The sequence below is a fragment of the Scardinius erythrophthalmus genome (genome assembly GCF_964197995.2).
Source record: "Scardinius erythrophthalmus genome assembly, chromosome: 3".
Taxonomy (NCBI): Eukaryota; Metazoa; Chordata; class Actinopteri; order Cypriniformes; family Leuciscidae; genus Scardinius; species Scardinius erythrophthalmus.
Genome location: NC_138223.1, coordinates 43,936,852 through 43,964,735, shown reverse-complemented (window position 1 = coordinate 43,964,735; position 27,884 = coordinate 43,936,852). Strand labels below are relative to the sequence as shown.

At 36.3% G+C, this 27,884-nt stretch overlaps 1 protein-coding gene across 1 annotated transcript in view; it reads left to right on the top strand.

Annotated features, from left to right (window-relative positions):
• pkd1a (polycystic kidney disease 1a) overlaps nucleotides 1-27,884 on the top strand; it is a 92,503-nt gene that overhangs the window by 6,530 nt on the left and 58,089 nt on the right. Inside the window, exons 2-9 of the mRNA XM_081361512.1 lie at nucleotides 10,810-10,881; nucleotides 12,011-12,079; nucleotides 12,696-12,767; nucleotides 14,162-14,319; nucleotides 15,539-15,819; nucleotides 16,743-17,136; nucleotides 19,406-19,583; nucleotides 26,665-26,879. Coding sequence (XP_081217638.1) covers nucleotides 10,810-10,881; nucleotides 12,011-12,079; nucleotides 12,696-12,767; nucleotides 14,162-14,319; nucleotides 15,539-15,819; nucleotides 16,743-17,136; nucleotides 19,406-19,583; nucleotides 26,665-26,879 — 1,439 coding nt within the window. The remainder of the gene's footprint in view (nucleotides 1-10,809; nucleotides 10,882-12,010; nucleotides 12,080-12,695; nucleotides 12,768-14,161; nucleotides 14,320-15,538; nucleotides 15,820-16,742; nucleotides 17,137-19,405; nucleotides 19,584-26,664; nucleotides 26,880-27,884) is intronic.

The window sequence follows — 27,884 nt, the reverse complement described above, 5'->3', positions numbered from 1 at the left end:
CTTCTCCTACTGTGAGTATTTAAAGGGGTCGTATAAGAGCAGATAACACGTTATGCAATAGAACATTTCACATTTGTCCCTGAAGTTTGTGATCCTTTTCCACCTTCAACCGAACGGGGTGTTTTTTGTTTTGTTTTGTTTTGTTACTGTATCTTTAAGACTACTGTATGTAAATGACCCCTGTTGATTGGCTCACTTGTATAGTGGAATCGCTGAATAGGTGTTTCTGCAGTTTAGTTTCAGTAAATCGTCTGGATGGACTAGAGACGAGCTTTGTGTTGTGAACATTGAAGATGGTTGATATTTATTTAACTTTTTAATATCAAGACAGGACCAAAAGTAGATTTTTCCATAAAATTTACTGGAATGGCAAATCTCAGTAACATCACATTTTAGTCAAACTACACCTCAGAATAATAATAAATAAAAAAACAGTAACAATAATTTATTTTATTCATAAAATAGAATGTGAAATAAATAAAAGATTTTTTTTTTACAAATTGACATGATTATTATATTTATGTAATATATTTTATATAGATTATTCAAATTATATAAAATAGTTTTTATTGGTAAATATTTATATTTATGTAATTTTTACACTTATTTTATTTTAATGATATCATAATATTATATTTATATTTTGTATATTAGCATAATATATAGTATGATATTATATTTATGTAATTTACTATATTACTAAAACTACTGTTATTAAATATGGTACAGCATGGGCACAATTTATTATTCTGTATAAATAATATATTTTTCACATATTACTTACAGTGATGAGATTCTTTATTTTAAGGTAAATTATCATTTTTATGTAAATGTGTGTAATTGTCATGAAAATGTCACAATGCAACAAAATCTTAATAGTCCTAAAAACAGGCTTCCAGTTGTTAATGCAAAATAAAATTCCTTGTTTCTTTCTTTGATTTTGGACTGAAAAATGGCCTGGACGTGTTCTTGACAGGCTTTGTGAGATTCATCCGGTAAGGAGGGAGTTTTGCTAATGTATGGTGTCTCTTTTGGATATAAACAGACGTTTGAGCTGCCTTTGTGGTGGTTAGGCTTCATTGATTCGGAGTCATTTGGCTCTACAAACAGTGAGTCAGCGGCTTACGCAGAAAATGATTCTCTGGCTCAGTGAGTCAATATATCACTCCACAAATGATTCAGTGAGTCAGTGGTGCAGCTGGTCTGTGGTTGGTGTGTGTGTTGTTTTGATAGGTGTTATATTCTCGACGCGCACTCTCCTTTGTTACTCTTTTCTTAAAGGACTAGTTCTGTAAACTATATTAGCAATGCCAGAATTTTGAGACGGTGAAAATGTAGATTTCTTCACTGTAATTGGATGATAGCTTCAAACATCTTGAGATCAGATCAGGTTTGATGTTGTTTGTCGCGTCGTATGTGTGTGCGCCTGCGGATCCAGCTGGGATCCAGACAGCTCATGCAGCGGCAGAGTTCAAATTAAAAATGGACAGAATGTCCCAGGAAAATATCTTTTTACTGTGAAGGACTGGCAGTTATTCCAAAACAGTGTCTTTATAATCTTAATAACTTAATAACTTTGTCTCCCAAGATACCTTTTTTTTTAGTCAAAATATAAGACGACATAATACGTTTCCTCCACTGAGAATAAGCTGAGTAAAAAAATAAAAATTTAAGATGTGAGATGAGAGAAATGCCACTTCATTCACTTCTAATTTATTCATTACCAAAAGATATAAACACGAAACAGACGGGACAATTAGTCTAAGTCAGACTAGTCTCTCTAAGCATTAGAGAGGGAGACAATTAATATTCAGCAAAAATTTTGCCGAAATATCTGTTTAAATTTAGATTTTAAATGTCAATTCAAGTATTTTATGAGAGTAGTAAAGGAATAACAGCGTGTAATTAAATATAAATGTAAGACGTTTCTTACATTTACAGGATAAAGAAATGACAGTAAGAGTGAATGTGAGTTTTCCTACAGAACATCTCTAATCTGTTAACTCTGAGTTTTCTTTATTTTTATCTTAATTTTAATGCAGAGATTTAAACTGTACTTTTGCTTTATAACTCATATAATGGATAGCATAGATATAGATATATTCACTATACACTGTAAACCTGAATAAGTTGGCAAAACTAAAAAAAAATTAGGTTCATCAGTTACAAAAAAATTAAGTTAAGAAATTCAGTAAGTTTAAGTCAGCAGAACTTGCATATTTATGTTTTATTTTTGTACATTTTAATTACTCTTAACTTGAAATATCTGAGTAAGTTAATTCATTTAACTTAAAATTATCATGTAATCTCAACTTAAAAGTTTTTAGTAGAGGAAACTTGTTTAGCTTTGGCTAGCTAATTCAACAAATGCGAACTTGCTAATTGGTAGCATTGATAGCATTAGCATAGCATAACAATTGCTGAATTAGTATGTCAATAAAGAACATTTATATGTTCTCAAACCAAGCATGCTAACATAACAGAGACTCATTAGCATAGCAAAGCATTAAACATTAAATCTTCCACTTAACATTAATCTTGCACAAAATAATTATATAACACTTAATTTGACCATTTACTCTTCCTCTCGAGTGCCATGGCAGAGCATGCTGGGAAATAGAAATCCCAGCCCAGTTTCAGTTAAATTTAAGTTTGTCTAAATTATAAGAAACAAGTTCATAAAACTCAAAACAATGAAACTTTTCAGATGACTTAAAATGTGTCAGTTTTCTGAACTCAAAAGAAAAAGAAAGTGCTAAAAACTCATAAAAGTTCAGTTAATTCGCCCTACTCAAACCAATTAATTATTTTGAGTGTTAGGGTTTACAGTGATATGTTTTCATAGCATTCAGTTGGCACGGATGTGGACTTTTTTGTTTTATCAATAAAATAAAATAAAAGAAAATTGGCCTTTTTATCCGATTAATCGAATAAATAATTGCCCGCCTAATTGATTATCAAAATAACCGTTAGTTGCAGCACTACTTTGAATGCAAAGTGTGTGTGCTGTGTGAACGCCACTGTCTATATAGGTACTAGGCAACACTGCAATTCACTTGGTGTTGGAAGGGAGCCTCTCTCTCCTCCTCCCCTCTTTTCCCGGCAATCGGAAAGTACCCTGATAATCAGTCTCCTGGGACGGTCTTCCAGGAGGATAGGGGCCCGCGCTGCCACACGAGCCCAGAATGAGGTAGCTGTGCCCGGGTCAGGCCAATCCAGAGAGCCCAGCTGAGAAATAAAGCCAGATCGAGCAGCTCACAGTAGGCGATTGTTCACCAAAAGCCCCTGAGATGTTACGGTACCAATCTGGTACTTATCACGACCAAAGGCACACATGTACGGTTGTGCTCGAGTGCATAAACACACTCACTCAGACTCAATATTTACACAAACACACACACATTTTGGCTCTTATTTATATACACACTCACTCAAAAAATAAGACACACACACACACACGAGCGCTGGCAAGGATTGTTCAGCCCTGAAATTTCGAACGTAAACAAAACGGAGCACGCCATAAAATTCTTTCCTTTTTCTTCCCCTCCTCCTCCCCCACCCTTACTTTTTTTTCCCGACACAGCCACAACAGACAGACGGCTGTTGAGTGGGTTAGTGTGTAACTGTGGTTACAGCCAGTTGTGGTTTGGCTGTGGGGATTACGGCTCTCCTCTGCTTCATGATGATGGTGATGGTCAGTGTTGTCATCCTCATCGCCCCAGTCCACGGCCCCAGTCCTTTTATCTTGCACCGCATGTCTATGTTTACTGTTTCTAGTATAGTTTCATTATGCATAGAATTCATATTTAATGTGTTACGTTTGCCAAAGTGCAATAACTCACAAATGCAATGTGCAAAACTTGACCTTCCATTACGTCCAGTGTGATGCATAAATCAGAAACAGTTTTTCGTAATTACAGTATGTAACCTCTGTTAGCATAGTTTTTTGAATTGTTATTATTATTATTTTGCTCCACGTTTAATCTTAAAGGTGCCATCCTTCAAAAAAAATAAATTCATACACCACATTCCATACCAGACGGTGGCAGTATACCTGGTCTACTCTAGAGTATGAATATGACATCTTCAAGCTACTCCCCTTCACCTTTACCAGTGAATATGTTCATATTCGTTTTGTTCATATTACATTTTTATTGTTAGTTTAAATTACATTAATTTGACAGACAGCATTCGCTGATGTTGACCAAGCTAGCGCCAACGTAACTTAACAGAGCTGCCGAGTGCCAACTCTCACGCATTCACCGTGAGACACACGCAATTGACACTTTTCACACGCTCTCACATCACACATCAATTTTCTCACGCACAGAAAAATCGCGAAGCAAAGAGGACACGGATACCGACAGAATAGACAGAGCAGGTTAGTTATGATATTAAAAAAATCTCAGCTCTCAGATTCTGTCAATTTTATTACTGAATTCAAACAATAAATACCGTTTTGGCGCTTGTAATTGTTACACGACAGATCCCTAGCGCACGTGAACCGATCTCAACTCTACTAACGTTAGCTAATAGTAAAAAAAAACACGAACTCTGTTGAAAGATACAGTAGGCTACAACTTACCAAAATGTATTCCTCATACATAATATCGACCAATCAGTGTTTTTTATCAGCGTGAAGAGGTCAATAGCAGCTGGAGAACAATTATGTCAGATTTACCTCAGGAAAGCCATTTAATAAACATAATATAGGTCACGTAGTTGGCAAGAAAAAAGAGCTATAGAGATTGTGCTATGTGAACTATTACAATACTATATTTATGTGCGTTATATCGAAAAGCCTTATAACTTCCCGAAAAAACTACACAAACATATAAAACAAACTTCTAACGAAATACTAACAGCATCTTACTTACCAATCCAAAAGAAATGTTGCAAGTTTGGAGTCGAACCTCATTTCTTTCATGTCCATTAGTTGTCTCCAGCGATGGAAAGCAGTGCCAATGTTTACTCTGGTTCTGTTCCTTTTTTTTTAATCAGATTTTATTTGAATGTAGTAGTGGGCAGTAGGCTACTTTCCACACGATTGACATCAGGTTCAAGTACGCCCACAAGCCGTGCGAGTTATTCGTGTATTGCATGTTTGACTGACTGGTGGTTATGTTGCCCGCATACCGCCTCCCATGGCCGAAACTGGTATTACGACACCTGTCGGGCCGTGGCTAGTAATGCTAATGCTAATTAAGGTTGATATCTCTGCAGCACTATAACTTGACATTTTTTTAATGACAACATCACCCTTATTTCTTCTCATTCTTTTGATGCGTGTAGGTCATTTTTTGGATATTTTTACCTCAATTTTTACATATGGCACCTTTAAAGTCCCCCCGATGTCAATAATTTTATCCCTTAAAACTCATCTTTGATCACCAAAACAACATATTTAAGTTTTTTTCTTGAAAAAAAAAAACTTCATTCCTTAAAAAAAGCTTGAATGTAACTCTACACCCTTGCCTCATTTAGTATGCGAGGTTCTCTGAATATGCAAATGAGCCCCGCCTCCACTCACTCACACCAGCTCAGAGATCCACTCGTTGACGATCACACGTTGATCTGATTGGTTACAAGGTAGTTTGTGACGTCAGAAACACCAGCGATTTCAAAGCGTGTTTTTGAGACTGTCTTTGGTTCACTGCAGTTTTAAGGAGAAAATACTCAGCGATGGTGTCGACTTATGAATTTACACATGGTTTGTCTTAAAGCATATTAAAAACACCACATAGACATATAAACAACATTAAAAGCTGGATTTGCACCACAGGGGGACTTTAATCTCTCTCGTTATTTGTTTTTTTGTAAAAGTTAAGACGGAGTACACAAAATGGATTCACTGTAGCATACTTCGGTTTATTGCTGCATACCTTTTTCATATACTACTTTTTTTCTAGTAGTCTGTGTAGCCCACTATAGATACAGGCACAGTTTGTTAGTATTCTTTCTGAACATGTATATTTTTTACAATAGCATACTACTATTTCTACAGAATGTATACTGTTAACAGTTTGTAAAATTAATTTCATTATGAATGGAATACCTATTTAATCGACTGCATTTGCCAAACTGCGATATATACTCATGCAGAGCACACTGTCTAAGAAACTATATCCCACATGCGCTCAACTTGATCTTCCATTACCGTTGTGATGACTGAATCAGAAACAACGTGAGATCCTACAATGTATTTTATTTTTTGCATTTTAAATCTTTCTCTTGACTGGTTGGAATGACAAAATGCAAGACTTTTATGCAAAATTGAATATAATATGCAGCATACTGCAGTTTTATTGTTGCATATTATGTGCCGTTTTATGTTTGTTTTGTTTTTTAAATAGTATGCAGTCAGTAACAGTATACAATAGATTGCATACTATCATATTGCTCATACTATTTCGGCTGTATATTACTGTGCACAGTATGCCATTTTTCGCACGCAAACCATGAAGTTTGTTATGATTTTACAGATTTTTTTGTTTTGGTTTTTAGACTTTCAGATAAACTTGTCACTTGGTAGGTAATGTGATCCCAATGTAGCATTCTACAATTTGAAAAGTTGATAATTTTTTACTAATTGTATACTGTACATACTGCGCTCCATGCATGTCTTCCATTCTGAACGTAACTTGTGTAAATGTCTATAGTCAACAAACAATGTTTGCAGTGTGCTACAGGGAGAACTTTAGGGAAAACTAAAGTCTTACATGAATATGGCCAGCTGTGGAATGGCAGTTTTGCCATTTTTCTTTCTGTCTGTTTCACTCTCTCTCTCTTCTAGTAGAAGTGGCACCAGACGGCCCTTCGGCCCTTATAAGGTGAAATCAGCGCGCCTGGTAGAGTAAAACAGAACCATATGTCGCACACTGACTCCCTCGCGCAGCTCCGCCGAGGGGCCCGGGCTCTGGCGCGGAGCTGCACACAGGAGCCTAACTTCTGCTTATATAAACCAAAGAGGTCAGATTTATATGGTCATGTTCAGGCCGCACACTGATGCTTTATGTTACAGAGGAGGAGGTAACTAGAGCTGCGTTCTCAAAGAAACATGTGTGTCTTTGCATCTATTCATGCCCTGCAGTTCTCATAGCTTTATTTTGGCTCTATAATGAATAGCTCATGTTGTTGTGAATATGGATATGTAACAATACCCCGTTTCCACCCTCTTGCTGGCCGTGATTCAGGATGGATTCTGGTCTCATGCATGAGCGTCTTCTCTATGACATCATTAGAATTCTATTTTTAGAAGCATGATGTCATAGTTGGATCTTCCAGTGACTAATGGGATTGTGGACACACAGGAACTCTTTGAAACGGGAAGGAATGTTTGATTTGAAGTTTAGAGGTGACGATAACATCTTGTGTTTTAGTTTATGATTTATTTAAATATTATGTAAATATTGGGTATTTTGCCTTCACTGTAAAAAGGGATCAGTTGACTTAACTTAAAAAAAGTGAGGAAACCCGTTGGCTTAAAATTATTAAGTAAATAAACTTCATGTGTAATTGAAAAAATTAAGTTATGTGAAGCTCCACAAAGAATCTCCTGTAAAGAATACCATGGTATATTTCCAAACAAACATGGAAGTGCCCTGGTACGTTTTGGTGTCGTTTTGGTTACTTGAGCGTTTCTTTCAGCTGTAGTTATGAAGTAAGTGTGTTGTCAGCGTTCCCGCCTCTCCGTCCAGCAGAAAAACAGCACAACCACAATCCGTTCTTGCCTGTTGAAGTGAATCTGGACGTTAAATCAATCCTTTCAAATGCTGCATGGAAAATGTGACCCACACGTGAGAGCTACTTCATATTGGAGCGGCCGTCCTACTGTTCACTTTTCCAGCAATCAGGCACTCGGAAACACTGAAGCCTGTGTGGAAATCATCCGCTTCTGCAGTCAATAAACCGTATGAATAATTGAAGGAACAACATACAAATAAAGAGAGAAATCTCCAAAGCAGAGATTTCAAGATTAATCCTGCACAACTGCAAACCCTGGATTAGTGTTCCTCATTTCCATATTTATGAGTTTAATACACAACCTTTTTTAACGGCTTGTTTTTCCAGCATGTTAAAGGGGTCTTGCCATGGATTTGTTTTATAATATGTTCCTTGAGGTTCACTTATAATGTTTAAAAAAGTTTTTTTGAACCCTCTGTCTGAAATGATCAGTTTGGGGCTTGTCAGTAAACTGCCACAGTTATGATTGGCTAACCTCACTGCGTCGGAAACGGTATCAGTGCCCACTTGCTATTGCTTGTGAACATTATCCATATAAAACCGGAATTTACAGACCAAGCATTATGAAATAATTTACTTATAGTTTGTGATTACTTATAGTTTGTGATGCAGGTGCTGTCAGATCCAATACAGAACAGTACAAAAGAAAATGCTCCGAACAAACATATAATCCTCCGGTGTGAACCAGGACGCCATTAAATAAACCATACACTTGTTTCCGATTTTGGGATCCTTCTATAGTCTGTAGAGACACTTGAACAGCTGTTTAATCTGGACGCATCAAAGCAAACGCTCTTTCACTCGTCCTGTTGTCGACAGACTCATCCGTGTCACTCAAGTGTGTGGAGTGTCAGAAACTGAACACACATCTGTCTACTGTATCCAGTGTAGACAGCGTCAGTCATTATAATGTGCTCTTGTAGCTTTTGACGCGACACTAAAAGTGATATTGATATTGCGGGATCTGTGATGCACACGGGTAAATATTGCATATGACTGCCTTCAGAGAAAGACATTGACGAATAGTTTTACACAGTCGCATCATAGGCCCCGCCCACTGGCATTCAGTCACTTAACAGCTTTTTTTCCGAGGTTTTGAAGTTTTTTTTGTCCTATTATGTCGTACGTGGGGTCAGAGGTCACTCTTCCGCCAGAACTCGACTCTATGGCCATTACCGGAAGCCAGTGATTATAGTTTATAAGGTTTTAGATTGGGATATTTTTCCTACAAAAACCCATCGCTTTGCTTCAGAAGGCCCCACTGGAGACTAATGGATTACTTTTATGATGGATGGATGCACTTTTTTTGAGTTTGCAAAAAATCTCAAACGCCATTATAAAGCTGTGAAGAGCCAGGATATTATTTAAAGTCCCCCTGTGGTGAAAATCAAGCTTTTAATGTTGTTTATGTGGTGTTTTTAATATGCTTAAAGACAAACCATGTGTAAATTCATAAGTCGACACCATTGCTGAGTATTTTCTCCTTAAAACTTGCAGTGAACCAAAGACAGTCTCAAAAACACGGTTTGAAATCGCTGGTGTTTCTGACGTCACAAACTGTAACCAATCAGATCAACGTGTGATCGTCAACCAGTGGATCTCTGAGCTGAGTGAGTGAGTGGAGGCGGGGCTCATTTGCATATTCATAGAACCACGTATACTAAATGAAACAACGGTGTAGAGTTACATTCAAGCTATTTTAAGGCATTAAGACATTTTTTCAAGATTTGTTTTTTGAAATGTGTCATTTTGGTGATCAAAGATGAGTTTTAAGGGATAAATTATATTATTATAATATTATAAATTATTGACTACAGGGGGATTTTAATATAACTGGCTGTGTTCGGCTGGAAGAAGATAGTCATAAAGACCTAGGATAGCTTAAAGCTGAGTAAATTATGGGATCATTTTCATTATAATTAACCCTTGAAGGCAGAAGTTTTAACTCAACTGTTACCTGGCCGTCATCTCGTGACTCTGAAGGTATTTCTCTCCATTCCAGTTGCTTAAATAAACTTTCCGAGACCCTTACACAACACTATATCTGATTCTGATGAAAATACACTCAGAAGAGCACAGCGCAACACTTTCATTCAGTATGCACTGATAACGTTCAGATTTGTTACCACAGTTGCACACACACACACACACGTCGTGTTGCGTAACGTGATGATGCGTAAGATCTCCTCCTGTTAGTGTGCAACTAAGGAGGATCTGACACAATAACGACTTTAGCAGAGGCTTTTCAACAGCGTCGATGGTCAGTTGAGGAAAACGCCTCCTTCTCTCTTACACAGTCTGTCTGGAATGGACAGATGTTTCCTTCTGGGAACAGTTCATACACACACACACACACACACACACACACACACACACTCCGTTGTGCCCGTGTCTGCTAACACAGGTTACGTTATTGGTTTTAATGATTGGTGTGTTAATCAGGAAGACTGATGATGATTGGTCCATTATTCTGATTGCTTGTACTTTGCATCATGGGTGATGAAACATGAACTTATAAACTACACTTTAAAATGAATTCAGATAGAAAACAGTTTTACAGTTTAAGTTGTAATCATAATATTACAGTTTTACTGTATTTCGGATCAAATAAAGGCCTTCTTGATGAGCAGAAGAGACTTGCTTGGTTTACCCAAAAATGTAGTTTCTGTCATGATTAACTCACGTTGTTCTAAACCTGTACTGCATTCTTTCTTTCTACACAATTGAGCAGTGATTAACATTGTCGTGGGCCAAAAAAAGTGCCATGAAAGTCCCACAAGTTAGTCTTTTGAGAGCTACGGCAAAGGGGAAGAGATTCAATTTCATTCTGTTCCTCGCACAAATCAATCGTACGACTTCAGGAGACTTGTAATGTCACATGACCTCCTTTTATGATGCTTTTGTGCTCCATTGTGGAGCTTGACAGCTTTAGTCCCCATTCACTTTCAAAGAGCAGCCTGAACATTCGGCTGAAGGTGCAGCGTTTGAGTGTGTGTGTGTGTGTGTGTGTGTGTGTGTGTGTGTGTGTGTAAATGTCTAAGCGTGTCTTTCTGGCTTCTGTTGCAGAGATCTGTCCAGAAACCACATTCCCTCTGTGGATTGGAGCCTCTTTGATCACCTCACCGCCCTCAAGGAGCTGTAAGTGCCACGTCTCTCGTGTGTGTGTGTGTGTGTGTGTGTGGAGACTCAGTCCTTCGCGTACATCTGTAATGGGTGGTCTGGAGAGATCGTGTCCATGGATAATAGGTGGTCTGGTGTAAACCTGAGCTTGTGCTAAAGCAAAAAGACAATTGTTTTCTAATCTGCAATTTTTAATCAGGTTATCAGGTATATATTAATTATATTTTAAATGAAAATGAATTCTCATTTAAGACCAATAGGATTTCTTGAAATCTGATATTTTCAGCCCATTTTCTCTAGATTCTCATTACTGTAATGCAGTCAAATGCTACCATCATTAATATTTATAACGTGCTTTATTCATGTAATATATCATGACTTTTTTGCAGTATTTCTGCAATATTATTATTATTATTATTATTATTATTAAATTATTATTTATTAATTATAAAGTACTTTGTTTTATTATATATTCTATTATATTTTAACAGAATATATTAAATAATATGAAATAATATATCATGGCATCTTTTATTGCAGTAGACTGGATGATTGGAAAATATTGAAATAATCTTAATTAAAATGCAAAAAAAAAAAAAAAATCATGATGTAAAGTGAAATTATTGTTATTATTATTATTATTATTAATACATTATTTATTAGAAATATGAATTAGAAATTATGAAATCAATAATGTGTAACTGAATAATATGAAATAATATAATATATCATGGCATCTTTTATTGAAGTGGACTATATTATTGATGATGGAAAATATTAAAATTAAGTTAAATTAATATTTAAATTAAGTTATATTAAAATGACGTTAATTAAAATGCTAAAAACAAATGTAAAGTGACATTCTCTTATTTATTTGTCATCTTTTATTGCAGTAGACACATTTTCATTTTAATGAATGAAAAATATTAAATTAAGTTTATTATTTTATTTATGGCAACTGAACATAATATTAAGTGAAATGCTAAAATACTAAACATCAAATCAATATTGTATCTTTTTATTAATTTTTTTTTTATTAATGCTATTATTAATAATAAAAAAGTGTTTATTTTATTTAATTTATTTATTTTATGTGGAACTGAACATAACTCAGTTCAAACACCGTCCTGTTGGCTTTTCTCCTCAGGTATCTTCAGAGCAATCGTCTGGTCACTCTTCCTCACGGGATCTTCGGCTGTGGGCCGTTAACTGTGCTGTAAGTGTGTGTGTGGGTGGCAGGATGCTCTAGTTCCCAGACGTTTTTTTCAGCTCATATGGTGAGAATGTGTAGGCGGATCTTTCTGGAGTCTCTCCCGAACCACAGAGTCAAACGCTGAGGGACTGAGCAGACGCTCTCAACTCTTTAAGCTCAAACAAAAGCAAAATAAGCAGAAAAGTGAATCAGTTACATTTATCTTTGTTGTGTGAACAGTAACAGATCTGCACCTACACTATAGAATTTCCAACACACACACACACACACACATTGTGAGTTCAATCACATGCCCATTACAACCAATTAAACGTCATTGCTTCAGGCTTTGACTGCTGAATTTCCTGCTCCATTTCGGTACACACACACACACACACACACACACACACACACACACACACACACACACACACACACACACACACACACACACACACACACACACACACTCACACTCTGTCTGGTTCACCAAAATCACTCCAGAACTTTTCCATATGCTGCTCCAACAGCTGAACAAGGGAACGATTATACTGAGAGGAAAAGAAAGAAGTGACTTAGAAAGAAGGAAAAAATCCTGAGCAATAATATACGTTTCACTTTTGTCTTTCATGTCTTGCAGAGATTTGAGCAACAACCAGATCACCACCATCGAGGAACGAACATGTGATAATTTATTTAATTTAACTACAATGTGAGTACGAACACACATGTGCAGTAACACGCATATAACCTTCAGACTTTGTGTTCTCAAACATTCAAAACAAAAGCTGAAAAGAAGCCCAATGACCTTGGATGTAAACTAGATCTTAATACTGCTGTGTGTGTGTGTGTGTTAGAATTAGAAGAGACGTCCATTGCACAAAAACCATCCACACACAAATAAAGAACTTGTGAGACACACAAACTGCTTGTTTATGCTTTAATAGTGATAGAGTATAAATGACCTTTTCACATGAGTTTTTCACAATAAAAATTGAGTCTCTCATTATTAAGATTTCTTGGCATTATTTTCTCCTCCAGATTCTCATTACTATAAAGCAGTGAATGTGTCTGGACACAATGCCTTTTAAATAAAAATTAGCATAACTTAAATTTACTACAAATTTTATGCCATCATGTATACTTACAAATGTACACTAGCAATTTAAATCATATATCATGACATAATTTATTGCTGTAGTCTATTCTATATTATTTTATTGTATATTTATTTGAGGAACTGAATAAATTAAATATGAATTAATATATAATGACATTCTTTATTGTAGCAGACATTCATTTTTATTAAATTTTTCCAATTTTATTTGATTAAATGAATAAATGTAATACTATTAAATAATATATCATTACATTATTTTTTACTGAATAGACATTTTATTTTTAGTTATTTAATTTATATATTTTAATATATATATATATATATATATATAATTTATACACTGACCTTAATTTATGTCGATTTTATTTGTGTTCAAACCAGATGTTGTTGATCACTGTATTACAGTAATGAGCATCTGGAGAGAAAATGTGCTTAAATATTCAGGAAATCTTAATGGTTGCAAAAAGTCTACTTTAATTTTATTGCAGTGACTTTTCACCAAATGATAATGATTATAATCTTGTTTTGTAGTTAAAAGAAGCATTAAGATTCCTTTTCCCTTTGTGATTTAATAATAATTCACACATTATCCATTGGTTAAATATTCTTATCCAGATTCTATTGCCGTTTTTATTTGCTAAAGCTTCATTTATTCCCTCTGTGACTTTCCAAGTGCTGCTTTCATGCCCTGATTAAAATTCCCCGTTGAACTCTTTTCAGTTCTGCAATAATAATTATAGATTAGAGTGCTGTGTTGTGTTTCCCGGACTGATAAAACTGCGGTGACAGATTGCTCCGCCACTGCTGTGCGATTACTTCATATCCAATAAGACTCGAGCTTGACCTCAGGGTCAGTCCACACGTCGTCATGCACAGAATAATGCTCTTTAAATGAGTATCCTTATCACACATTCACTGTTTGAATAAAGATCGTATAATGTTTTCAACCTGTGCCAGTTAATGAAATATTCCCTCTGTTTTGGCAGAGACCTGAGCTCTAACCCGTTCGTCTGCGACTGTAAGCTGGTGCAGTTGGTCAGCTGGTTGCAGGAAAAGGGTGTTCGAGTGAAGCGACCCAACTCTATGCTCTGTGACCGTCCGCCGGAAGTGAAAAACCAGCCGCTGCTCAACGTCAGCGCCTGCGGTGAGTGACACACACATGCACCTGGACTGGACTACAGCAGAACAATACGCAGTTTGGCAACACTTTATTTCGATAGTCCATTCCATACATCGCTGCGAGATCTAGTGGGAAGCATTCCGATTCGGCACATGATTCTGTAATAAACCATATCAGATCAAACAGCGCTGATGTGGAAATCAGGAGAAGCATTGTGTTATAGAAGGCTTTTCAATCCACAAATCACCAACGTTCACCATGGATTTAATGTAGTAATGCTTACTGTAACCATGGTTTTGTGGCAGAAATTGTCGAAATGAAACTCAAGGACTTTCAAGTGCTTCACACTTTTTCCGGCACTTAATATTATCCAATTTTAATGTTATTTTCAATGTGATGATTTGTAAAACTAAAAGTTTGAAGATGTAGGAAAACTAACGCTTTGTGGCTTTTATTTTATTTTTAAATTCCACTATAACCTGTAGATGGCGGCAGAGGAACACTTACTGATATATTATCCATTTCCACTCCCTAATATATTATGCAAGTCACAAAGTCTCATGAAAAACTAAAACTTTTCTTCAAATTGTGACTGAATTACACAGAAAGCAAGTAAAGAGCGCTTCTTTTATAATCAGGGAAGCTGTCGGTCACTTCAGGATGAAACTATAAAAGAACAATGGTACATTTAATACGAGTAGAATCTTAATTTTCCCTATAAAAATGAGGTTTGCGCACATTGCTGTTGTTAATAAAAGTACATTTTATCTGCATATCAATTCAAGCCCAGTGCATTACTGTTGAATTTCCAATAAACAAACATGTAATATTATTAGTAACTGCACTTATTAATGCAAAACATATGATTAAATTAACTTTATGACAAATTTCTCCCCTGCGTGAACAAATCAGGTGCATCTGTAGAACTTAATGGCACCGGTGCCACTGCTCTCAAATGTTAATCTGGTGCTCTGTATAGTGTATTTTACCTTCGGTTGCAATTACTTAGGGAAATAAATAATGCATTACAACACACTTCATTTAGCAGATGCTTTTATCCAAAGCGACTTCACATAACAAGAGCCAACAATATTCATAACAGTCAACTAGATATGAAAGCAAGCAAGAGATATGCAGAGAAATGATACATAAAGGCCTCAAATAAAGTAATAGCATATTTTGTTAGTGAGAGCTTGAATTGGTGATTCCCGTCTCTCTCTCTCTCTCTCTCTCTCTCTCCCAGGCCTGACGTACGCGGGCTGTCTGCAGGACGATGAGCACGTGGCGGGTGTGGAGCTGGTCATCTTCTCCTCCTCCACTCCCGGGCCGTTCTCGCGGGAAGAGTGCAACTCGAAATGCTTCCACGAGAACCAGCTGTACGGCGGCCTGGGTCAGCAGAGAGAGTGTCTGTGCAGCACTAACTCCGAACCCAACCACATCAGCGAGTCGCAGTGTTCGGCCGCCTGCTCCAACTCGCAGGTCATGAAGAAGTGTCGCTGGACTGTGGCGCAGGACGTGTTTCAGGTACAGAACTCGAGGTCCTGAAGCTGATAATCAAGCTCTTCAAAATCACAAGCTCAGGTCTTGTCCACACTAAGACGTTTTAGCTTGAAAACGCATCTTTTCCTCTCCGTTTTGGCCTTCCGTCCACACTGAGACGGCGTTTTTATTCATGAAAACTAACCTTTTTGAAAATGCTCTTTAAAGTGGATCATATCGAAAGCGCCGTTTTCGTGTTGGACTGTGAAAACGGAGCTATTTAAAAACGATGACGCATGTTTAGTCATGTGTCGCATATTGAGCCCATAGATATTCATGTTTATTCCGGTATTGTGCCTGTTAAGTGCTGTTCACTTTCACACAGTTACTAAAATAAGTTACTTTGCGCACTCTTCATATCACAGTCCTTGCAAAGACAATTAAAATTTGTTCGTTATAAAGAACATTTTCATAAAGACAATGAATCATTCAAAAAATTAGGGTTAGTAAGATTTAGTTTTGAGAAATGAATACTTTTATTCAGCAAGGATGCATTCAATTGATCAAATAACTAAAGACATTATAATGTTACAAAAGATTTCAAATAAATGCTGATCTTTTGAACTTTCTATTCATCAGAGAATCCTAAAAAAAAATGCATCACAGTTCACACAAAAATATAAACTGTTTCCAACACTGATAATAATCAGAAATGTTTCTTGATCATCAAATCATCATATTAGAGTGATTTCTGAAGGATCATGTGACACTGAAGACTGGAGTAATGATGCTGAAAATTCAGCTTTGATCACAGCAATAAATTACTTTGTAACATGTACGGTATTCACATAGAAAACTGTCATCTTAAATTGTAATAATATTTCACAATATAACTGTTTTACTGTATTTGACTGCGATTTACGATATTGTAAGTGTCATAATAATTTGCACACATTCTCCTCCCACAGGTGAATTTCTCCGCCTCTCTTCCTTCCCGTCGCGTGTCCGTTCATTCAGAGGCCGTCCTGTCTGTCGCCTCCTCGGTCTCCCCTGCCTCTTTCTCATGGGACTTCGGTGACCTTTCACCCCGGGTCAACAGCTCAACGCCCAACACCACGGCGAGGCATAAGTACGGGCTCCCGGGACTCTACCAGGCTCAAGTGAGTCTCTCAGCGGGTCACCAGGAGATCGTGGCTCAGGGGAACGTGAGTGTGGATCTGCCGCCTCGACTTGAGCTCCACTGCCCTTCACTTGTAGTGGCCAATCAGAGCCTGGAGGCGGAGCTTTCTCTGGTCAACTGGGGCGGAGTGGGCGTAACCGTGGACTGGAGGATCCAGAAGGATGGGAAAGAGATAGCGAGAGGTACGAGAAACACGAGCTCTGATTTAAGACCTTTACCTGCTGGGCATTTACTCTTGAATGCACATGTGTCCTTTTCTAATCTCATCATATTAGAGTGATTTCTGAAGGATCATGTGACACTGAAGACTGGAGTAATGATGCTGAAAATTCAGCTTTGATCACAGGAATAAATTACATTTTAACAGATATTCAAATAGAAAACGGTTGTTTTAAATTGTAATAATATTTTGCAATATTACAGTTTTTACTGTAGCTTTGATGAAATTGTATTATATTTTATTAATTATTTTATATTTAGTGCTGTCAAATCGTGATTAATCGAATCGTTTTTGTTTATATAATATGTGTGTGCATATATTATTGTATTTATATACTGTATATATATATATATATATATATATATATATATATATATATATACTGTATATGTATATGAATATATGTATACATACACAAACATACATTTTATATATATATATACACACACACTATATATATATATATATATATATATATATTATATATGTAAACACAATATGCATACACACTACACACAATATGTAAACAAAAACTTTTATGTTAGATGCGATTAATCGTGAATAATCGATTTGACAGCACTAATTATATTATATTATATTATATTATATTATATTATATTATATTATATTATATTATATTATATTATATTATATTATATTATTGAGCATTAAAAATTAATTGTAGTTAAAAAAAATCTATGGCCATTATATTATATTATATTATTGAGCATTAAAAATTAATTATAGTTAAAAAAATCTATGGCCATTATATTATATTATATTATATTATTGAGCATTAAAAATTAATTATAGTTAAAAAAATCAATGGCCTGATTTGAGCTTAAGAAGCACAATTTATGATACCAATCAAATTTAATATTGAGTAAAATAGTACATTTTTAACTAGATTAACCTATTTTATTCAGCGTTTCATTAGTATTAAATTGAGTGTAATTCATAAAAAACATTTCTCTGCTACTTTCAATGGGTTTTTTCTTTTTATACGAGTTTTATACTCGTCCCTATGATTATTATCTGGAGACATAAAGGTCATATTAAAGTGTCTCATCTGTGGTTGAGTGTTTTGAAACGGGCTTTGTGTCTTGTCTAGATAGGCAGCTCACTGTTTTTGGAGAACTACACATACAAACTGGCACAATCTTGATGACACATTCTCACATCAGCACAGCTCAGATATAACGCGCTTTGAAATGACTGTGTGACTCTCTCTCTCTCTCTCTTTCTCTCTCTCTCTCTTAAAATATCCTGCTTTTCATGATCTATCAGACCATAAACATCCCCTCTCTTTCACAAAGCATGTAAGCGATGGCATGTGAAGATTCCCCTTGTTTGTTTATCAGGCCTGCAGAGATCTGTCCATCATTGTTTGGTTTGAGAGAACAGATAAGAGCCCCGATCCCAGGAGGAGAAGAAAGCGGGTTACAGAAGCAGAGAAATTCTGGACTGATGTGTCTGAATATAACATATATAATAAGCAGGCTTTTCAACTTTTAAAATGGAGATTTTTTTTTCCCCCATATTGTTAGTTATTGACGTCACGTTGTAAAGAAGGGAGGATGTGTGAGATCCTCAAAGACCTTGAACGAAATAACATAAGATTAAAGAAAATATGGCCCAGATGCATTTTCATTTGGGTTAATGAATGACCCATACAATTAATAATCCATAAAAGTAATAGTTAATAATACATAAACAGTGTATTGTTCAGAGAATTGTTGGCTTTGTTGTTTTGCACTGAAATCTCATTGATATGTTGATGATATGGACTTCATGGTTATATTTTTTATAATTTTTTACAGCATTTTTTGCATATTTGTTATTTAATTACTAATGTTTGCTGTTGTTTATGCATTCACAAAATTGTGAATTTTCCTAATATGCCTGTTAATATTTTTACATATTTTCAGTCCTGTGCATATTATGATATTTTTGCAGATTTTCTGCGTTAATGTTTTCTATTTAATTATATTATTTTACACTACTGTTCAGAAATATTTTTTTATTAATACTTTTATTCAGCAAGGATGCACTAAATGTATCAAAAGTGACAAGTTTATATTGTTAGTAAAGATTTCTATTTCAAATAAATGCTGTTCTTTTGAACTTTCTATTCATCAAAGAATCCTGAAAATATATTTTTATTTTATTACATTATTTTAAGAAAGTGCTTATGAACAATATTAATAAAGTCAAACGTCCTGTCCCTTCAGCGGAGCCGCTGTGTTTGCCAGATGCGCTCCATCACACGGACTCATCCCGCTGTTTCCTCTTGGTGTCGGAAGAAGTCAGCTGGTCGGACGCACGTCGGAATTGTTCGGCCCGTGGAGGGGAGCTCGCAGTGGTGCATTCCCAATCCGTCCGGGACCTCCTGGCCCCTCGAATCACACAGTGAGTCACACACTCTACTCTCTGCTTTTACAAAACCTCGGCAGGCTTTCATTCTGAATTCCAAAACCCTTTGCAGAAGATTCCGGAACTCCTCGTCTATCTTTGTATGTCTTGATGGGCTTTCGTGTGATTTGATTGTGTGATTTTAGTCAGAGCGCCGATAGTCGCACCATTGGATGAGCCGATATTATGATGTCCGGTCCAAACTGATTGAAATTCCATCTGCAGCAGAAATGACACGTTTCACCTTTTAAATCACTGACCGTTTAATATCAAAGCCGGCTCGAAATGGCATGAAGATGCTGAGGTGAATGACTTCCGCTGCTAATGCACTGTTTCCATTGAGAGCTGTGCTGCTGCTTTGACCCCGACTTTTTCCTCTGGAACAGCAGCAGGGCACCATGGGAACCATGACTTTTTAAAATGCATTTTAAAGTCTCTGAGTGCTGCCCAGCTCACGACCTGCTGAGAAAGACTGGAGATGTGTGATTTCCTCACAGGAACAGACCAGAACATTCAGAACCAATTAATGTGTCTTATAATGTGACAGAGTGTCTCATTAGAACACTGGACGTGTGAGATGATTATACACACACACACACACGCGCGCGTTTTGGAAAATTAATTCATGATGTACTCGCTCATTATATACATTTTGTAAATTTTGAACACAAAAACGTTACGGACTGCAGCTTTAACATTAGTTAAATATGAGATCACATTAAATAGCAATGAACAATATTTCTACAGCGTTTATTAATCTTAATGTTAATTTCAACATTTACTAATGCATTGTTAAAATCCAACATTGTTAATTTGTATTTTTATGAACTAACATTAACAAAGATGGAACAATACTGTAACATATATATTGCTAATGCATTACCTAATGTTAACAAATAAAACCTTATTTTAGTGTTACCGTTACATGTACTTACTATAGTAACAGTACATTATGCATAATTACAAGCAACGAAACCTTACCGTTAGTACATGTTATTAATTAATATTACTTAAATGTATAATTATACTATAACAACAAGGGCTTAAACTTAAATTAAAGTATAACCCAATATGTGTCTTGTTTTCCTGTAGAAATATCTAAACATTCTTAATCAAGGTACATTAACTTGAGAAGTATTAAGTCTTAAAAAATGTATCAAAATTAAGTGAGTTTTTACCTAAAACAAGAAAAAAATATCTGCCAACAAGGTTAGAAAAATAATTGTGTTTTCTGTTTGACTCCATTGGCAGATATATTTTCTTGTTTTAAGCATAAAATTTAACTTTCTTTTTTTTTTTTATCAGAAAACAAGACTTAAAGGGACAGTTCACCCAAAAATGAAAATCCTGCCCTCATGTCTTTCCGAACCTGTATGCATTTCTTTCTTCTGCATTTGTTGAAGAATGTTGAAAACCCAAACATTTTGGTCCCCATTGACTTCTATTGTATTATTTTGTTCATACAATGGAAATCAATGGGAGCCAAAACGGTTCACTTTTCAACATTCTTCAAAATGAGTTCAACAAAAGACAGAAACTCATACAGGTTTGGAACGACATGAGGGTGAGTAAATGATGACAGAATCATCATTTTTGGGTGAACTATTCAAAGCTAGCTTGCTATCGCTAACCTCTCTGAAATTGCCTACTCTACCTTTAAAAGTTGTACAACTTGCGTCTCATTACCTTTTTTCCCCCTTTTTTCAACGTGCCGCTTAGGTCTAGCGATGTATCAAATCTTTTTTTTATCTTGGTGTATCTTCAACATGTCTAACTGTAGTGTTTGCTTATATTTTTTTCAAAACCGCGATAAAAAAAAAAAAAACTATATGTATATCGTTGCAAAACATTAAATTTGAATTAATCTGAAAAATCATCCATTTCCAGTGTCTTGCCTTGAATGTGTAGTTATTTGTACTGGAAAACAAAACAAAAATATTTTTTAATCTGACTAGACATGCAATGTAATACGTGTACGTAATGGAAAAGTTGTGCCTCTTGTTTGTCGTTTCTCTCTCTTCTGTTGTGGTTTTCCTCTGAGCACCTGAGTCAAGAGATCAGCTGATGGCTCATTTTCTTTTCTGAGCTGACTGACATTCACCCAATCCCAGATCTGAGCATGTAAACTGCAAATCATGGTTTGTTTTCTGTGTTCATGTCCATGAGATAATCAGTATTTATTACTTTTGCTTGGACAGAAATTCTGACCACCAAGTCTAAACACATATTACGTTTCTTTGATCAAGTCATGTTTATTTACATAGCGCTTTATACAATACAGATCGTTTCAACAGGAAAATAACTCTTAATTCTGCAAAGTTCATCAATTATGAAACGATTGTATTGTCTAGATGTCGAATGAGCTACAGCTTTGCTTCAAGCCAGTTTTATATCATGCTTGTAAACGTCACATTAAAAATAGCTTATTTTGACGTGTCTGGTCTAAACGGATAGTCCGTTCTGGTGAGTTTCATATTTATTATTCATCAGCAGAACACAAAATGTGTTCAAACCAAACAGCATTCATAATCACAACCTGATTATCAGCGATTTGCTTCCTCTAGATTGTTTAATTGTCTCCCCGAACTCAGGGAATTTCCCGCTGGAGGTGTTCATGTGTGCTAATCTTGTAGAGCCGATCGTCCTGACGTGGCTGGAGGACAGCATTAGCACTGATGTGATCTTATGATGATCAATTAACCATCACACTGCTTTCTTTGCCATCACACCTTAGTCTCAAACTTATTATTCTGATATTCACTCATTTATTCTGTTTCTAAATATTTAATATTCTAGCATTGATGCGCACACACACACACACACACACACACACACACACACACACACACACACACACACACACACACACACACACACACACACACACACACACACACACACACACACACACACACACACACACACACACACACACACACTTCCAGTCAAAGTTTTGATACGTAATTTGTTTTGACGGAATTAGTTTCCACCTTAAATACTGAAATTAGTTTTGTGGTGTTTTATTTATGTATTTAAACTTATATTTTTATGGCTTTAAACAATGAACAACACATTCCTTTACAAATGGCAGTGGCCCAGTAGCACAAGGAAAGAACAAAGGAAATAGAAAGAAAACACATTAAAAAAATAAATATTTTTAAAACTAAATCTAGATATTTTTTTTATTTTTTTAAACGTTCTTTTATTTATGATGATTTGGTAGGATTTTTTTTTTATTATTATTATTTATTATATTTAAACAGATGATTTAGAGTGATATTTATTTTAGAAATGTATATAGAAATTTTAATTTAAAATGATTATTTAAAATGATCTTTATATATATATATATATATATATATATATATATAATCATTTGATTATTTGGATCATTCACTCATTCATATAACTATTTAAAAAAATATATTATATATTTTTATTTTTTTATTTATTTTAAAAGATTATTTCAAATTATCTTTATTTATTTGTTTGTTTGTTTTAATAAAAAAAAAAATTAATGATTTGGATCATTTATTTATTCATTCAAGTATTTATTTATGTATAAATGTATAAATCATCAGGTGTCCAGCACACACATGTTTCTCCCACATAGTGTTCAAAAGCATCCCAGGATGCACCTCATGTTGATTGATGAATGTCCAAAGTGAGCAGAGTTGAAATCTAGAAAAAGATCAAAGAGTTTTCATTTGTTTTGCTCTCTACATAATTCCCATACAGTCATGCAGCCTTTTCAGGACTTTAATATTTATCTAAAATGTGTAAGGTTAAAAACATAAGTAAATTCTCGACTGTGTATTTGTGTGACTTTCTTCTTCAACGATAGAATGTTTACAGGTGTGAGACTCACACACACACACACACACACACACACACACACACACACACACACACACACACACACACACACACACACACACACACACACACACACACACACACACACACACACACACACACACACACACACTGTGGTGTTACACATCTGCTGATCCACAGCTGTGGAAATACATTAGACTCCAGGAGGGAGGAGACACCAGCTATGTGTGTTTATGTGTGTTTATCTATGCGAGTGTGTGTGTGTGTTTCCTGTCTTCTGTTCCACACCCATCATTAATTTGAGGGCAGAGCTTCCACTAACCAGATCGAGAGAGAGACAGAACTGCAGACAGACAGAACGAGTGTTGGAGGAAGTGTGTTTTCTATCTCTATAACCTGCTCCAGATGGACCACATACCCCCATAACACACACACATACACACACACACCCACACACACACACACACACACACACACACACACACACACAGACTTATGTAAGAACACATAAGTGAACAGACCAATTTTATTGTTCCCTTTCTGGCGGAAAGAGTTGTGTTTTTGTCCCTCTCTTTCCCTCCCAATTTTTTTCTTTTTTTGTTTGTAGTTTTCACAGATGTGAGCTGTTGGCTCAAGCCCATTATAATCGTGTGTGTGTGTGTGTGTGTGGCATAATCGGCCTGTGGTGTTACTACCGGCGGTCCGGGCGGGACAGTCGCACTGGGACCCATGATGACCAAACCCTCCCTCTTCATCTGTTCATGCAATTGTCACGCAGTTAAAAATGACTATAACAGCGGCACGCCTCACTGTTCGACACTCAAACTGAACGATCTACATGGCAATTACTAATCTTTGTAAGATTACACAAACATAAATTATATAAAGTTTAGTCTATTAAGTCTATTAAGTACATACATATAGTATATACATACACAAACACACACAGACATATACATCTATATATATATATATATATAAAATATGTATATATGTGTTTGTTTATATATATATATATATATATATATATATATGCTTTATTTCAATAAAGAAGTGTTTCTAGTTATAGTTTTAGTTAATGGTAACAACCCAGCTCTAAAATGCACTAAAATATCAAAATGACTCGTTGCAAATGATATATTCTGTGGTTTTTGCACCATGGCTCGTTCGATTCTGTTTCCGTCGCTTTTTTTGTGTCTTGTTTGAAGGCAAATGAAACTTCAAAATGATCAGCATCCCGTCGGGTTCAATAGCGCCTCACATTCCCCTCGGCTGATGCTTTATTAGGGTTATTGAAGCTCTGAACGCGATATGCATAAAACATTCAGAGCGCATTCGCCTTGCATTAACTTCCTGTGTGCGTTTTCCAATGGGAAGCTCTTAGGAAAGAAAAATTACAAATGACATCTCTTTAAAATCTCAGTCGCTACTCCAGGTTGGTAATGAGATTAAATGGAGAGCAAAAACAATAGTTCAGCCTAGAGTGATAATTCTGTCATCATTTATTCATGTCTTTCTGAACCTGTTGAAAACAGAAGGAATGTGTGTGTGTTTTTTTTTATTATTATTCTTAATTAAGCTTTACATAAACAGGGAACCATTAACAGCAATACCAAATTTTGAAACAAGACTTCACATTGCCCTCATTCCTGATTGTTGTAAGTACAAGTCGTACATGTTGCACTGAATACGTAAATAAAGACATTTGAACGTATGAATGCATAAACGTGAGGAAAGAGAAAAATAAATAAAATTAAATGACTAAAATTTACTTGATAAGAATGCATACGTAGGCCTATGTATACATGTCATATACCTATACACACATGCATAAAGAGAAGCTATATGTACATATATTATTATACATATGTGCAATAATCAGGGTTCTCAAGTTTTATCAAAAGCTTGGAGTGAGATCACATGTGGTTAGGGGAGGAGCCCTAATGGAGCCCCGACCCCCCAATTTTACCCATTGTTCATAATTAACCAGCCCAAATTGAAATTATAACAATTTGTAAATCTGATAAATGACAGAGCAATTCATCACATCAAATATACTCTTTAATGTTATATTTCAAAATTACAAAAATGACAAAAATATAACAAATTGCTCCAAACAGTTTGGAAAAACAAATCTTTTTGCATTTTTAATGTGTCTAGTCGAAATGGTATAATGATTTATTGTGTGGTGGGACATTGTGAACAGATGACATATTAGAGTATTAAGGTGTGTGTGTGTGTACACACTCCAGCTTATGAAATGTGTTTTGTGTTGTACGTGTTTGTTGCACATTTTGATGCCTTGATAACAGTGGTAGGGGGCTCCCACTTGAATGATAAAATATCTTTTTGCTTTTTCCCTGACATCTTTGAAAAATACAAATGCAGTGGCAATGATTAATGTATGTTTTGACAGGATATAAAATATTACCCAGAGCACTTTATTACATGTAGCCTTAATGTAACTAGAAAGACTATCAATACAGTATCATATATAATTTAAAATAAAATGAAGAAATACCTTCCCATACCCACTAACATTTCCCTTAGTTTCAGATAACGTAAGCTAGCCAAACTGAGCCAAAGCTTCTGGCCTGGTTGCAAAGTAGTTGTAGAGTTTTTGACTGCATCAATAATAATGTACACGATGGGCTATATATTAAATGTTCTAGCCTAAAAATTTTAGACGAGCTTTCTTCCAACTTTCTTCCAACTTTCTTCCAACTTACCTTCTCCATCACGACGTGTGTTCGCGCGATGTTGTTGGTTACCTAGTAACGAACGTACAGTGGCCGAGAATGTTCCGTCAACTTCTGTGTGTTCGCGCATCTGTGTTGCCTACTAACGAACGCAATCTGGCCGAGATACGTGTTGGCGGCAGGAAACTTCACTTTGTGTGCCTGCGCCTCGTATACAACGTTATATATAAAGCTGTCAGGACAACTTGGTTGGCATTGCCTTTTCAGCGTGAGAAATACACGGTGTGGCGTGTGAGCGTGTGAACTGGTTGAATTGCGTGTGTCTCACAGCCAATGCGTGAGACTTGAGAACCCTGAATAATTATACTTGCACATATATACGTATACACAAGCATACATTCATACATCTATGACCACGCATATTCACACACTCTTACCATGTTTGTCCCCCTTTTTTTAATGAGCTTTTTCTATTAGCCCCAGAAACAGCTCGTATTGGATCTCATTAGTCATGATGCTGTTTGTGTTTCTGTGTGTTTCAGCGAGCGTGGCGTGTGGTTGGGTTTGAGCGATCAGTATTCTCCACGAGTCCTGCGCTGGGTGGACGGTTCTGAGGTCCGGTCGGGGGATGAGGGCTCGAGGGACCGGGCCACTCTGCAGCCTGGAAATGTGTGTGTGTCACTGGACGCCAGCGGCCAGCCCAGCTCACACTCCTGCACCGCCAAACGAGCTTTTGTCTGCCAGTTCACACGGCAAGGTAAACGTCCCGTAGCAACACACACACCTCTGGATCGCATAAAGTCTGCTGCTGCATCCCAGTTTGCATACTGTCCTTACTTTATACACATCTTTTTAATTGGTGCATCATACATTTAAAAAATGTGCCTGGATGTGCACTATTTTCAGCAGAGTTTGTGCATCTGCGCATGCTTTATATTGCCCACAACCCATTGCAATATGGAAGATGAGTGTCATTTGCACTAGTTCTTAATCACATTTTTGGTACAAAAACAAAGTCGCAATTGTGAGGAAAATAAGTCAGAATTGCGAGATATAAAGTTGCATTTGTGAGAAATAGTCACTTGTGAGAAACGAAGTCACGCTAGTGAGAAATGAAGTGTTGAGAAACGAAGCTGCACTTGTGAGTAACGAAGTCGCGCTAGTGAGAAGCGAAGTCGCACTTGTGAGAAACGAAGTCGCGCTAGTGAGAAGTGAAGTGTTGAGAAACGAAGCTGCACTTGTGAGTAACGAAGTCGCGCTAGTGAGAAGCGAAGTCGCACTTGTGAGAAACGAAGTCGCGCTAGTGAGAAGTGAAGCTGCGCTAATGATAAACAAAGCTGCGCTAGTGAGAAACGAAGCCGCGCTTGTAAGTAACGAAGTCGCGCTAGTGAGAAGCTAAGCCGCACTTGTGAGAAACGAAGTTGCGCTAGTGAGAAGTGAAGCCGCGCTAGTGAGAGGTGAAGCCACACTTGTGAGAAGCGAAGTCGCGCTAGTGAGAAGTGAAGCTGCGCTAATGATAAACAAAGCTGCGCTAGTGAGAAACGAAGCCGCGCTTGTAAGTAACAAAGTCGCGCTAGTGAGAAATTAAGCCGCGCTAGTGAGAAATGAAGCCGTGCTAGTGAGAAATGAAGCCGCGCTAGTGAGAAACGAAATCGTGCTAGTGAGAAACGAAGTCGCGCTACTGAGAAACGAAGCCGCGCTTGTGAGAAATGAAGTCGTGAGAAACGAAGCCGCGCTTGTGAGAAATGAAGTCGTGAGAAAC